Raw genomic sequence first — 15,477 nt, 5'->3', positions numbered from 1 at the left:
TCTGTTGAGGACATTGATAGAAAAGCATATGTTTGAGACCTCAGAAAACTCACAAATCGCCACTATTCTGGGAATGTGACATGGGGAATTTTTCGGACTAGAAAATGACCATTATATCCAATGTAGTTGTAGGGTTGTGGAGGGGCGGAGTAGTGTTTTCAATTGCTGGCTGCAAATTAATCACCTCAAAAATAGGCAAGCAGCAGTTGAAAACCATTTGCGTACCTTGACCTCCCCATTGATGCCCAATGCACGTTAAGTATCTGTTGATTAAGCATGACATTAATCCAGATGTAGAATCAATTTGGGTAGAGTTAAGAAATAGCAAAGGTAAGAAGTCAATTGCGGGAGTAGTTTATAGGCCTCCGAACAGTTACAACACTGTAGGATGGGGTACACAGGAAGAAATAAAGGGGCTTATAAGAAAGGTACTGCAATAATCATGGGTAATTTTAATCTACATATACATTGGATTAATCAGATTGGCAAAGATAGCCTGGAAAATAAGCTCATAGAGTATTTTTGGAACACATAGAGCAGCACATTCTAGAGCCAACCAGAAAGCAGGATCTGGGGCAGGATTAATTAATGACCTCATGGTAAAGGAACCTCTAGGTAGGAGTGATCATAACATGATTAAATTTAGTATTCAGTTTAAGGGAGAGAAGGTTGGGTCTAAGACATGTGCTTAAGACTTCAATAAAGGTAATTACAAGGGTATGAAGGCAGAGCTGGTGAAAGTGAACTGGGAAATTAGGTTAAAGGGTAGGTCAGTAGAGGTCTAGTGGCAGACATTTAAGGAGATATTTCATAACACTCAGCAAAGATACATTCCTTTGAGAAAGAAAGACTCTAGGAGAAGGATGCACCAGCCATGGCTAACTTAGGAAAGCAATATCAAATTGAAAGAAAAAGCTTACAATTCTGTGCAAGTTAATTAGGTCAGAAGATTGGACGGACTTTAAAAACCAGCAAAGATTAGCTAAAAGGGTAAAAAGGAGGGAGAAATCAGATTATGAGCTGGCTAGAAATATAAAGACAGTTAGTCGGAGTTCTACAAGTATTTAAAAAGGAAAAGAGTAAATAAAGTGAGCGTGGGTCATCTAGTGAGTGAGTCTGGGGATTAGTAACAGGAAACAATGAAATAGCAGATGCGTGGAACAGATATTTTGAATGTGTCGTCACTGTAGAAGACACAAATAACATCCCAGAAATACATGTAAATCAAGAGATGAAAGTGAGGGAGGAACTTGAAACAATTACAATCACCAGGGAAAGGGCCCTGAGAAAATTACTCAAACTAAATGCTGACAAATCCCCAGGACCTGATTGACTTCACTCTAGGGTCTTAAAAGAAATGGCTGTGGAGATAATAGATGCATTGGTTGTAATTTTTCAAAGTTCGCTAGATTCTAGAAAGATCCCATTATATTGGAAAATAGCGAATATAAGTCCTCTATTCAAAAAAGGAGGGGGATACGGAAAGCAGGAAATACAGGCCATTTAGCTTAACATCTGTCATAGGGAAAAGGCTAAAATCTATTCTGAAGGAGGTTATGGCAGGGCGCTTAGAAGATTTATTGCAATCAGGTAGAGTCAACATGGTTTTATGAAAGGGAAATTATGTTTGACTAATTTACTAAAGTTCTTTGAGGAAGTCACAAGTAACATGGATAAAAGGGAACCTGTTGTGTTGGATTTCCAAAAGGCATTTGATAAAATGCCAATTCAAAGGTTACTACATAAAATAAGAGCTCATTGTGGAAGGGCTAACATATTATCATGGATAAAGCATTAGTTAGCTAATAGGAGGCAGTGAGTATAGATAAATAGGTCATTTTTGGGTTGGCAAGCTATAACTAGAGGAGTGCCACAAGGATTAATGCTAGGGCCTCAACTATTTACAATCTGTAAAAGTGACTTGGATGAAGGGATCGAATGTATGGTTGCTAAATTTGCTGATGAAAAAGATAGGTAGGAAAGTAAGTTGTGCAGAGGACATAAAGAGTCTACAAAGAGATTTAGATAGTTTAAGTGAGTGGATGATAATTTGGCAGATGGAGTATAATGTGGAAAAATGTGAACTTGTCTACTTTAGTTGGAAGAATAGAAAAGCAGTATGTTATTTAAATGGAGAGAGATTACAGGACTCTGGTACAGAGGGATCTGGGTGTCCTGGTACATGAATCTCAAATATTTAGCATGCAGGTACAGCAAGTGATTAGGAAGGCAAATGGAATGTTGTTGCTTATTGCAAGAGAAATGAAATATAAAAGTAGAGATGTTTTGCTGCAGTTGTAAGGGTGTTGATGAGACCACACCTGGAGTACTGTGTATAGTTTTGTTCTCTTTACTTAAGAAAGGATATAATTGCATTAAAAGCAGTTCAGAGAAGGTTCACTTAACTAATTCCAGGGGTGAAGGGATTATTTTATGAAGAAAGGTTGGACAGATTGGGAGTGTATCCTTTGGGGTTTAGAATAATGAGAGGTGATCTTACTGAAACATTTACAATCTTGAGGGGGACTTGACAGGGTGGAAGCTGAAATAGACTAGAACTGGGGGCACAGTTTAAAAATAAAGAGTCTCCCATTTAAGAAGGAGATAAGAAGATTTTTTTCTCTGAGGGTTTTGGAGTCTGTGAGTTCTCTTCCTCAGACAGCAGTGGAGGCAGGGACATTGAATATTTTTAAGGCTGAGTTAGATAGATTCTTGATTGACAAGGGAGGCAAAGGATATAGGGGGTAGGAAGGAAAGCAGATTTGAGGCCACAATCAGGTCACCCATGATCTTATTAAATGGCAGATCAGGCTCAAGGGGCTGAATGGCCTACGCCTGCTGCTAATTTGTATGCTTTTATGTAATGCTCATCTGATTTCTTACTCTGCAATAATGACTATACTTCAAAAGAACTCCATTGAGACATCCAGTAAAAAGCACTGTATAAATGCAAATCTTTTTTTTAATGTAATTTTTAGACAAGCCTGTAAATGCACGAACAATGAGACATTATTCTGCTTTTATTGTGTTGGTCTTCAGTATAATTTATATTAGTTGATACTTTTTTTTTACATTGCAGGCTCTTTACGCTTCCTCCATCTATTGTTTGCCTGATTTTGGCTGGAGGTAGTTTAAATATGCATATTGGAGTTGCTTGCAAGTTGGCACTTTTCATGGAACAATAACAGGTGTGTACAGTGGGCACACTGCTCACTTGTGGTGGTGGCATACTGGGTTAACCAATGATCCTAAATGACATTTCTGGTGGCGGCTGAAAAAAGGATCCAAATTATTTTTTGGGTAGAATTGTTGAGTCAGGAGGTGCAGAAGTGTTCTTTAAGGCTCTAGTAAAGTAGTTCAGGCCACTTGCAGCCCACCAGGATTAATTCACCCTCCACTACCCTTTGACTCCCCACCACCCTGGGGTGCCTGTTTGATACCCACAGCTTGACAAAGTGGCCAAAGGAGACCCGAACCCAAGAATGGTTCTGGGGTCCAAACACCAACTTGACGTAGGCAGCTGGGCAGTTCAGCCAACTTCACATCCATTTTGGGAAGAGGTCTAAGATTACTGCCAACAAGTCCATCCTTTTTTCTCTAACGTTAAACCCATTTATTCATCATCTCAACATTTCCCTCAATCTTTTCTCTCCCCAGAAACATCTGAATGGCTTTTAACTCCGATTGTATTGCCCACTTCAAAGTCCTTCTTTGGTGTGTTATATAATTTAATGTGAAGTTAATTGATGAATGCTTTCATTATCTTTTCCCACAGTATGTCCTTCCTTGGTTATTTTACTGATGCAGAACTCAGGCAGAAGCTTGTCACCAACAAAGTGGATATTTCCATTGCGATCCATAAAGTATTTCCCTTCCTTCATGGCCTTCGAGACAAGCTGTTGATCACCAAAGAAAAATTCGATGTGAGTGAGTAACATCTTGGTGGGACAGACAACCCCAGGAAAGCTTGGCCACAATTAAAATACTGAATGCAGTTTTGAACACCTCAGAGTGTGCAGTATGGATTTACCAGGAGGATGCCAGGCATGGAAAGATACTTAGGATGAGACACTGGTAATATTTCCACTGGTGTTGAGGAGAATAAGAGATTTGATACTTACAAGGAAAGACTATACCCTTCCCTTGGGGAATCAGTGACAAAAGGTCATCAATCATAAAGTTGCCAAAATGCAAGCAAGAATGCTTTGTCACTGGGAGTAGATGAGGGAGAGAAGGTTGCAACTTTTAAGGAGAGCATAAATAGACATTTTTAACAAATGAAGATACAGGGCTATGGGAAGTGACTAGGGACATTGGGTGAGTTTTGAAATTGCTTTAGCAAAAAGCCAGAACAGGCACAATGGGCCAAATGGCCTCCTTCTAGGCTATAACTTTCTATGGGTTCTGTGAAACATTCCCTATGTGTCTGATCTATTAGCCCATATTTTTCCTAAATGCCATTTAATTCTGTCCTTGTGAAGTTTCACGGTTCTTAATACTTTTGAACCAAGTTTCTGAAAACTTCCTTGAACTGGATCTACCAAAATATTCTCACAGCCTCACACCCGACTCTGACATCCTACCCCAGCTTCCTTTCACCTCTTTTCATTTTTCCTCTTTCCCCTCCCCTTTCTTCCTCCTGTGTTTGTGTGTCTCTCCTGGTTTTCTGTAGGGATTCCTGAAGAGTTCAGCCATAGATGAGCAACATGCTGGAATCAAACATTTCAAGGTGTGAGCTGTTAGACATGAGAGGTCGGAGCAGTGAAAAGATTAACAGTAACATTGAACATGCCACTTAGCTGCAGTACTATCATTTCTCCTCCCTTCTATCTCCTCAGCTTTAATGCTGCTGGTGCACTTAAATGAGTTACATGATCTGTGTTGTTACACTCCTGAGCAGTCATTGGCTGCATTGCAACCTTTTCAGGGGGCCCTCAGTTAAGCCTGACAGATGGGAAAAGTGGACTAATTGATTCTATAGTTTAACAAGCTCCAGCTAACTGAACATGCAGTTAAAACACCTGTAGTAATTTTAAAGGGCCCAACAATGAATATGGGACAAGTGGTTGGCAGGAAGTCCTGTGGTATGGTTTACTGATAATAACATTATGGATTATCAAGTTGAAAGCAGCATAGGATGTCATTAGGGTTACCATTTGTAGAAACACACTCTGGTAGGCTTCTTAGTCAAACAAAACAAACTTTATTTGCATGAGAGCTTCCATGGCTGCTTGTATCCAGACAGCCCCTCGTACAGCCATTTTTTCCTAGGAAACCCCTCCCTAGAATTCATTCTTCCATGCTAGCCGCACATTGCTTGAACAAATCACATGACCCCCTACTCAGTTGAACTGATTTTAAAGTGACAGTCATCACACCATTGATCTTTCTTTTGGAAAATCTAGGCCTTTGCATCTTCTATGTTGCATCACCTGAAAACAAGCGGCATAAAAGCTACTATTCTTCTTCCCAGGTGGCAGTCTGGATTATTGTCAGAAGTTACTTCTTAAATTCAAGGAAGGCACACCACTGCTTAAAGGATAAAAAGATTTACATTCTGCTGTTTAAAGGATAGGAAGAGTCACCTACCACTGGTTAATAGTAACCACAACTGCTTACATTTGTATAGTCTCTTTAATGTAATGAAATGTCTCAAGGAGTTTCACAGGGGTATTACTAAGCAAAATGTGACACCAGGCTGGATAAGAAGACATTTGGGAAAATGATGAAAAGCTTGATCAAAAAGATAAGTTTTAAGAAATGTCTTAAAGAAGAAATGAGGCAGAGGGACTTAGGGAGAGAATTCCAGAGCTCAGGGCTAAGGCAGCTGATGTCAATGACCACCAGCGCTGAAGCAATTGAAATAAGGGATGCAGCAGAGGCTGTCTCGGAGGATTGTAAAGCTGGAGGAGATTTCAGGGATAGGGTGGGAGGGATTTGAAATCAAGGATGAGATTTTAAAATCAAAATCAGGAATCAATGTGTACGAGAGATTACAGGCAATGGGTGAATGGGATTTAGGACAGGAGAAATAGAATTTTGCATGATCTCTACTAAGGGTAGAACAGGGAGCACTTTGGAATAGTCAAGTTGAGAGGTAACAAAGGGCTACAGCAGCAAATGAGCTGAGGCAGGAGCAGAGTCAGGAGATCTTACATAAGTGGAAATAGGCTACTTTAGAGATGGTGCAGATATGTGTTTGAAAGTTTAGCTCTGAGCCAAGCATGGCACCAAAGTTGAAATCAGTCTGGGTCAGTTCAGTCAATTCAGAGAGAGGGGTGGAATTGGTGGCCACAGAACTTAGTTTGTCACAGAGACTGAAGTTAATGGCTTCAGTCTTCCCACAACGTCAGACAAGCAGCCTGAAGTTTAGAGAGAGTGGAAAAGTGTTGAGAGAGGTGGGGGAGATGTAGAGTTGGGTATTGTCAGTGTATATATGGAAAATGATACTGTGTATTCAGATGATGTCGCTGCAGGACAGCATGTAGGTAAGAAATTTGAGGGGGCCAAAGATAGCTCCTTGAAGGACATCAGAGATAATGGTACAAGAGCGGGATGATATTTATCTAATCATTGCCAGAATGAAACTAGATGAGAGCAGTCCCATCCAGCTGGATGACAGTGGATAGGCATTGAAGGAGGAAGGTATGGTCAACCTTCTCAAAGGCTGCGGACAGGTCGAGAAGGATGAGGGAGGATTATTTACCTTTGTCATAGTCACATAGGATGTCATTGTGATTTTGATGAGAGTCAGTTCAATACTGTGACTGGGACAGGAATCTGATTGGCTTGATTCAAATATGGATTTCCAGGAAAAGTAGGCATGAATTTGGAAGATGAAGACAACACATTCAAGCACTCTGGAGAGGAAAGGGAGGTTGGATATGGGCCAGTAGTTCACAGGGGTAGAGTGGTCAAGGGCTGGTAAACTAAGCAGAAGGGTGATGATGGCAGATTTGCATGAAAAGTGTACAGTACCTGAAAAAAGAGAACCATGAACAATATCAGCTCATTTGGGAGCCAGGAAGGGAAGTTTGGTGGTCAGGAGCAAGGGTCCAGGAGGTTAAAAGATAAAAGGGTTGCACAGCCCTGGTAAAGGATAAAAAAAAGTCACAAACCAATTACTAGAGAATTGTAAAAAAGGGCAAGTAAAAAGTTAAGAAAGGTAAAACCATTTTGCTATTGTAGAAGTAACTAATGTGGTAAGCTGGTCAGTAAAAGTTAGCAACATTACCAAAGTAGTAGTAGATATAATTAATTTCAGATTAGCAAAAGCATTCTTCTGTCCTCTGCATACCTCCAATTTATAAATGCTTTAAATTAAAGGCAGGAAGCTTATGACCAATCAGCTTCTGATGATTGGAATGAACTGAAGATCCCATTGACTTCCAATGACTGGAAAGAGTTAAAAATGCCATGAAATCTAATGGTTGCAAATCACACAGGCAGAAACCAGTGTTCCTCACGTGTGTTTGAGTAGTGATGTTACTGATTGGACTAAATAAACTGGGTTGCTGCAACCCAGTCATTACAATTATTTGTTTACTCCAGGGTCTAAGGTACCACACACAAATCTAAGGTAAATCTTTCTCTTGTAGGAAATCTCAAATAAAGGAAAACAGGACTGCAGTAAGGCTGTGTACTCGTTGCTGGAGTGGCTGGAAGACAGTGGCTCTTCAACCATTCGCAAGTTTTGGTGTAACTTGTTTCAGGACTATAACTTGCAGGAGTACCCAAAGCTGTATCCCTTACAAGCCAGCTTGATTGAAGGTATGTTAGTGAAGGTATCTGGGTGGTGGTACAAGCATCTACTCCTTAAAACAGACAGGAATAATTTAGTTTTCCTCTTAAAGTTTCCTTCCATCCCTACCAGCTTATGACTACATTTCCAAAGTGCTTAATTGCTTCTAAAGCACTTTGTGATACCTGAGGTTGTGAAAGGTGCTATACAAATACAAGTCTTGTTCCTTTTTCCACCATATGGAGGTATTGGGCATGAGTACATTTGCAGCTCCTAGAATGCTTCAATGGAAGCTGTGATACCTCTAGTAGGTATCCAGGCTTCTCTCCCTCCATCTTCCCCTCCCCACCACTAAATTACTGTGCCAATAATCAAATTTCTTGCAAACGATGTCTGTGTAGTAAGTAAAGTTGAATTTAAATGAACTCTGAAAGTAATGGTTAGCAGGGATTTACTGTTAAATAAAAAAAGTAAATCCCTGCTAACCATTACTTTCAGAGTTCATTTAAATTCAACTTTACTTACTACACAGACATCGTTTGCAAGAAATTTGATTATTGGCACAGTAATTTACATCGATGATTACTTCGGTGCCGCTTCATGCTCTCGTCGGGACGTGGAAAAATTTATTAATTTTGCTTCCAATCTCCACCCCTCCATCATTGTCACGTGGTCCATCTCTGACACTTCCCTTCCCTTCCTTGACCTCTCTGTCTCAATCTCTGGTGATAGACTGTCCACCAATATCCATTACAAACCCACCGACTCCCACAGCTATCTCGACTACAGCTCCTCACACCCCGCTTCCTGTAAGGACTCCATCCCATTCTCTCAGTTCCTTCGCCTCCGTCGCATCTGTTCCGATGATGCTACCTTCAAAAACAGTTCCTCTGACATGTCCTCCTTCTTCCTTAACCGAGGTTTTCCACCCACGGTCGTTGACAGGGCCCTCAACTGTGTCCGGCCCATCTCCCGCGCATCCGCCCTCACGCCTTCTCCTCCCTCCCAGAAACATGATAGGGTCCCCCTTGTCCTCACTTATCACCCCACCAGCCTTCGCATTCAAAGGGTCATCCTCCGCCATTTCCGCCAACTCCAGCATGATGCCACCACCAAACACATCTTCCCTTCACCCCCCCCTATCGGCATTCCGTAGGGATCGCTCCCTCCGGGACACCCTGGTCCACTCCTCCATCACCCCCTACTCCTCAACCCCTCCTATGGCACCACCCCATGCCCACGCAAAAGATGCAACACCTGCCCCTTCACTTCCTCTCTCCTCACCGTCCAAGGGCCCAAACACTCCTTTCAAGTGAAGCAGCATTTCACTTGCATTTCCCCCAACTTAGTCTACTGCATTCGTTGCTCCCAATGTGGTCTCCTCTACATTGGAGAGACCAAACGTAAACTGGGCGACCGCTTTGCAGAACACCTGCGGTCTGTCCGCAAGAATGACCCAAACCTCCCTGTCGCTTGCCATTTTAACACTCCACCCTGCTCTCTTGCCCACATGTCTGTCCTTGGCTTGCTGCATTGTTCCAGTGAAGCCCAACGCAAACTGGAGGAACAACACCTCATCTTCCGACTAGGGACTTTACAGCCATCCAGACTGAATATTGAATTCAACAACTTTAGGTCGTGAGCTCCCTCCCCCATCCCCACCCCCTTTCTGTTTCTCCCTTCCTTTTCTTTTTTTTCCAATAAATTATATAGATTTTCCTTTTCCCACCTATTTCCATTATAAAAAAAAAAAATTTTTTTTTTTACATCTTTTATGCTCTCCCCACCCCCACTAGAGCTATACCTTGAGTGCCCTACCATCCATTCTTAATTAGCACATTCGTTTAGATAATATCACCAACTTTAACTTTAACACCTATGTGTTCTTTTGTACTATTGTTGTTGACATCTTTTGATGATCTGCTTCTATCACTGCTTGTTTGTCCCTACAACCACACCCCCACTCCACCTCTCTCTCTCTCTCTCTCCGCCCCCCACACACACACCTTAAACCAGCTTATATTTCAACTCTTTCTTGGACTCGAACTCAAGTTCTGTCGAAGGGTCATGAGGACTCGAAACGTCAACTCTTTTCTTCTCTGCCGATGCTGCCAGACCTGCTGAGTTTTTCCAGGTAATTCTGTTTTTGTTTTTGTTTTTACTGTTAAATGTTGACTGGTAAATTCCTCCCACTCCACTGACATTATTTCACTGGCACTGAGGGAGGGTCTATGTGAGGGGAGATTTGGAAAATCAAAAAGAAAAGGCAAGGCATTAGAGCTGGTTAGTGATATAGGTAATGGTAACTGGAGTGTCACAGGAAGGGACATAGCATAAAAGGACACCAGCAAATATGGTTAAAGTAGTGGAAAATGGCTTTAAACTAACAGAGGGAGGAGGGTTCAAGTGAAGGGAGATTTAGAAATCCAAAAATTAAAGTTGAGGCAATAGAGAAGTAAATTGATGTGTGCCAGGAAGGGACAAAGCGTTTAGTGGTAATAGTACATCAGAGAGTAAGCCCCGTACAGGAAATGGTAGTTAAAAAAGTAAAATTGAAGTCACTTTATCTTATTGCACTGTGCATTTGCAATATGATAGCTGAACTAATGGCATAAATAGAGATAAATGGTTTAGATCTAGTTGCCATTGCAGAGGCATGGTTACAAGGTGACCAAGTTTGGGAAATAAATATTGCATTGTACACAACATTTCAAAAAGACAGGCAGAATGGAAAAGAGGTAAGGGTAGTCCTGATAAAGGATGATATAAAGGTATTAGTAAGAAAGGATCTTGGCTCAGAAACTCAGGAAGAGGAATCAGTATGGCTGGAGATTAGGAAAAGCAAGGGTCAAAAAATACTGATGAGTAGTTTATAGGCCCCATAACAATAGTTATACGGTTGGGCAGAACATTAAACAAGAAATTATTGGAATGTGTAACAAAGGCAATATAATAGTTGGGGGACTTTTAATCTTTATAGGCTGGACCAAAAAAATTGGCATAAGTGCTCTGGAAGATGAGTTTGTAGAATGCTTTTGTACAGTTTCCTGGAGAGTTATGATGTGGAACCAACTAGGGATAAAACTATTTTAGATCTAATATTGTGCAGTGAGGTAAGGTTAATTAGCAATACCTTAGTAAAAGATCCACTGAGAAATAGTGGTCATCATACAACTGAATTCCACATTAAGCTTGAAAATGACATACTCCACTCAAGAACAAGAATCTTAAACAAAGTCGATTTTGTACGTATGAAAGGAGAGCTGGCTAAGGTTGATTGGATAAATAGACTACAAGATATGAACATGCATACGAAATAGGAGCAGAAGTAGGCCATTCGGCCCCTTGAGTCTGCTCCACCATTCAATAAGATCATGGCTGATCTATTTGTGTTTTGAATTCCACATTCCCATCTACCCCTGATAACCTTTGATTCCCTTGCTTAATAAGAATCTATCTAACTCCACCTTAAATAATCAGTGACCCCATTTCTGCCACCTTCTGAGGCAGGGAGTTCCAAAGACATGGCGGTGGGTAAATAAACAATGGAAAACATTGAAAGGAACAATTCAAAATGTCCAACAAAAATACATTTCATTGACAAACACTCAGCAAGAAATATCCATCTGTGGCTTATGAAGGAGATTCAGGATCGTTTTATGTTAAAAGAAGAGGCTTAGAATGTTGCAAAATAGTAGTAAATCTGAGGATTGGGAATGTTTTAGAAACTAGCAAAAGGCCACCAAAAAGTTGATGACAAGGAAACAAAAGGAATTGAAGTAAATTAGCGAGGAATATTTTTTAAATTGTAAAAGGTTTTACACACATTTATAAGGGAGAGAGTAGCTAAAGTAAATGTTACTCTCTTAGAAACAGGGACAGGGAAAATAAAATTGGGAACAAGGAAATAGCAGAGACATTTGACAAATATTTTGTCTGTCTTCACAGTCGAAGACAACACAATTTGCATCCCAGAAATAGAGGATAACCTAGAGGCTAATAAGACTTGAGTTTTTTGAGGATGTAAATAGTACAGTGGATAAAGGTGAACAAGTAGATTTATTATACTTCAATTTTCAAAAGGTGTTCAATATATTGCAAAGCAAAAGCTTATACACAAGATAATAGCTCATGGAATTGGGGGTGATATATTAGCATGGATTGAGAATTGGTTAAAGGACAGGAAGCAGGGTGTAGGGTTAAATGGAGCATTTTTAGGTTGGCAGACTGACCAGTGGAGTCCCGTAAGGATCAGTGATGGGCCTCTAGTATTAACAATCAATATTAATGGCTTCGACGAAGAGAAAAGGGGTAATGTATCTACGTTTGCTGAAGATACAAAGCTAGGTGGGAATGCAAGCTGCGAGGAGGACACAAAGAGGTTGCAAACTGATTTAGACAGGTTAAGTGAACGGCCAATAACATGGCAGATGGAGTATAATGTGAGGAAGTTTGAAGTTAGTCACTTTGGAAATAAAAACAGAAAAGCATAACATTTTTAGAAGCGTGAAATTTGTAAATTATGGTGTTCAGATAGACTAGTATACCTGTACAAGGAATGCAAAAGGTTAGCATGGAGGTTGAGCAAGCAATTAAGAAAGAAAATGGCTGAACAAATTAAGCCTATATTGTCTGGAGTTTTGAAGAGTTAGAGGTGATATCATTGAAACATTCAAGACTTTGAAGGGCTTGGCAGGGTAGATGCTGAGAGCTTGTTTCCCCGGCTAGGAAATCTAAAACAAGGGGGCATGATTTCAGGATAAGAGGCCAATCATTTAGGACTGAGGTGAGAAGAAATATATTTACTCAAAGGGTTGTGAACCTTTGAAATTCTTTACCCCAGAGAGTTTTGGATGTACCATCACTGAAAAATTGAAGGCTGAGATGGACAGATTTTTGATGTCTTAGGGAATCGAGGGATATGGGGAACGGGCGAGAAATGAAGTTGAAGCCCAAGGTCAGCAATGATCGTATTCACAGAATCTTAACAGCACAGAAGGAGGCCATTCAGCCCATCATGTCTGCACCAGCTCTCCAAATGAGCATTGAACTGGTGCCATTGCCCTGCCTTTTCCCTGTACCCTTGCACATTGTTTCTATTCAAATAACCATCTATTGTCCTCTTGAATGCCTCGATTGAGCCTGCCTCCATCACACTTCCAGGCAGTGAATTTCAGACCCGGACCACTTGTGTGAAAAAGTTTTTCCTCATGTCACACTTCTTTTGAAAATCACTTTAAATCTGTGCCCTCTTGTTCTTGATCCTTTTATGAGCAGGAACAGCTTCTCCCTATCTACTCTGTCCAACCCCCTCATGAGTTTGAACATTTCTATCAGATCTCCTCTCAGCCGCCTTCTCTCCAAGGATAACATTCTCCAATCTATCCTCATTGCTGAAACTTCTCATCCCTGAAACCATTCTTGTAAACATCTTCTGCACACTCTCCAATGTGTTCACAATCGAATGGCAGAGCAGGCTTGACGGGCCTTATGGTCTTCTAGTGCTCTCATATAAGCTGCAAGGATTTCCCAGCCTTTGTTCTTTGCCCTGATCCTGGAAATGACAGTGTGCACTCCTATCTCTGAGTCTGAGACCCACATGTAGCCAGTGCTGGGACTTCAGTTTCCTTACCTGAGGCTGGTTATTTTTGGGTGGAGTGTTTGGCCTGGGCTCATGGTAATTTCTCAATGCTGGCAATAGCATATGGAGTGTAACTTATGATGGTTCAAATGAGAAGCAGCACTGACATGACCTAGGGTAGAATTTACAGTACAGAAAAAGGCATATTAGCTCAACAGATCCTATGCCATTATTTATTTTCCTCATAGTCTCCTCCCACCTTACTTCCTCTCATCCTATCAACAGGTTATATTCCTTTCTCCCTCATGCACTTACCTTATTTCCTCTTAAATGTTTCTATTTTATTCCCTTCAATTGCTCCATGTGGCAGTAAATGCCACATTCTAATCACTCTGCATAAAGAAGTTTCCCCTGAATTCCTTCTGGGGTTTATTAGTGATTACCATTTTTGGAAGGTTTCTTGGACTGCATTGCTTTCTTATTAATGAGGGTAAAATTCCAAGTCCTGAATTTGGCTGACTATCAGATCAAATCATATACCTGTTGCTGTCCACAGGCGAGCTATACAGTTTTCCCCTCTCTTCCACCCTGAGACTATATTTTTCAACCTTCGTAAAAGGCTGATAACTTTAGTTCCTTGAGGATCTCGGCCTCTACTCAGCTGGTGCCCAGTTGCACTCTTCTGGAGGGAGTACGACTCATCTCTCTGGTTATACCAGTTTTCAAGTTTACAATCTGAGGTTTTGGAAGTGGTTATCCCTAGCTTGGGAAAAGAGGGGTCCTGTTTGGGGCAGTTAAAGGATCTTACCTAGGCAAGGCTCTGCAGAACCTTCCAGTGAAGACGAGAACCTACTGTATCCAGGCTCCAGACAATTTCTAGGGCCTCCTGCTGTGTTCATATTAAAGATACAAACTTGTGCACATTCAGAGCCATTATTTCTTTTTAAAGGAAAGTAAATAAACAACAAAGAAAATGTGTAGAATCTGAGCAAAACCTGTTGTGTTTGTAGAGTAAAGGGTTAACTCTAGCACTCTATTAATAACTACTAAGGAGCTATGTCATAATGATGTCACTGAGAACAGTGAGAAGAATCTTGGGGAGGAGCGGTAGCTCAGTCCTAATGTTCTGTAAACTTGTATATCGTTAATTATGTAAATAAAAGTACTTTGAAGAAAGGATCTTTGCTTCCAGTGAGATCTCTCACTAAGTAAGACACCCATCATCTTCCAAGACATCCCAACAATAACAAATCATTCATTCCAATTATGGAGATTCCTAACATCCCTGGCAGACCAATTCCTGCCCATTATAGAGAATCCAATGGACTGAGCACCTTCCCATTCACCCTTGATATTTAAAATTCCAATGGATCAATCCCTCGCCATTGTAGAGAATCATAATGGTCCAAATCTTTATTGTATGAGAGCTGAGGTTACTCAGTCGGTAGCAATTTCACATCCTTCAGCAGCATATGGGCACACAATCTAAGCTGACACTTCAATGACTGAGTAAGAATGCACTGCATTGTCAAAGGTGCAAGGTGCAGACCTTCCAAAGGAGAAGGAAAGAGGTCTTGTTTGCTTGTTCAGGTTAAATGTAAATGGATCCCATGCTATTATCCCTGGAAGAATAAGTAGTTCTCTTGGTGCCCTGGTCAATATTCCTCACCCCTCTACTGGTTACGTAAGATCATGTGATCTTCCTTTATGACATACTTTTTAAAGGTATACTGCATTTTACATAAAACCATAATTATGATACCCCTCCCCCTTTATGTGGAAACACATTTTACATTTACAATTTTCTCAACATGGCAAATTATTTATACAGAAGTAATTTACAAATTCAGTCTTTCTGAGGATTTACCTATGTGTGTAGAACACCTCAGCTTTACAATTTCAGATGCTTTGTCAAGAACCTCTTCTTTCTGTAGTTGTCTAAACAACAGGTTCTTCAGCAGGCACCTGCAAATCTGTTTCCTCAGCTCTTTCAGGTACAGCATGCACTTCTGACACATCTGTATGAGGTTGAGTTCTCTCAAAAGGAAAAGTTGACCTGGTCATGAACTGGTGGAATCATTTAGACCATAAGAACATGAGACATACGAGCAGAAATTAGGCCATTCAGCCCATCGAGTCTGCTCCACCATTCAAT

At 40.8% G+C, this 15,477-nt stretch overlaps 1 protein-coding gene across 4 annotated transcripts in view; it reads left to right on the top strand.

Moving 5' to 3' along the window:
- Positions 1-15,477, top strand: part of LOC121275431 (nuclear body protein SP140-like protein) — an 86,247-nt gene that overhangs the window by 15,935 nt on the left and 54,835 nt on the right. For 3 of the 4 annotated variants that reach the window (XM_041183023.1, XM_041183022.1, XM_041183020.1), the window contains exons 2-3: positions 3,776-3,923; positions 7,599-7,770. In XM_041183023.1, coding sequence (XP_041038957.1) covers positions 3,777-3,923; positions 7,599-7,770 — 319 coding nt within the window. In that variant the 5' untranslated portion in view covers position 3,776. Of the gene's footprint in view, positions 1-3,079; positions 3,189-3,775; positions 3,924-7,598; positions 7,771-15,477 lie in introns of all 4 variants that reach the window. The other variant, XM_041183021.1, reaches the window with a different exon arrangement.

This window comes from Carcharodon carcharias, chromosome 2 (genome assembly GCF_017639515.1).
Source record: "Carcharodon carcharias isolate sCarCar2 chromosome 2, sCarCar2.pri, whole genome shotgun sequence".
Taxonomy (NCBI): domain Eukaryota; kingdom Metazoa; phylum Chordata; class Chondrichthyes; order Lamniformes; family Lamnidae; genus Carcharodon; species Carcharodon carcharias.
Note: the sequence above shows the minus strand (reverse complement) of the source record. Positions and strands in the feature narration are given on the sequence as shown.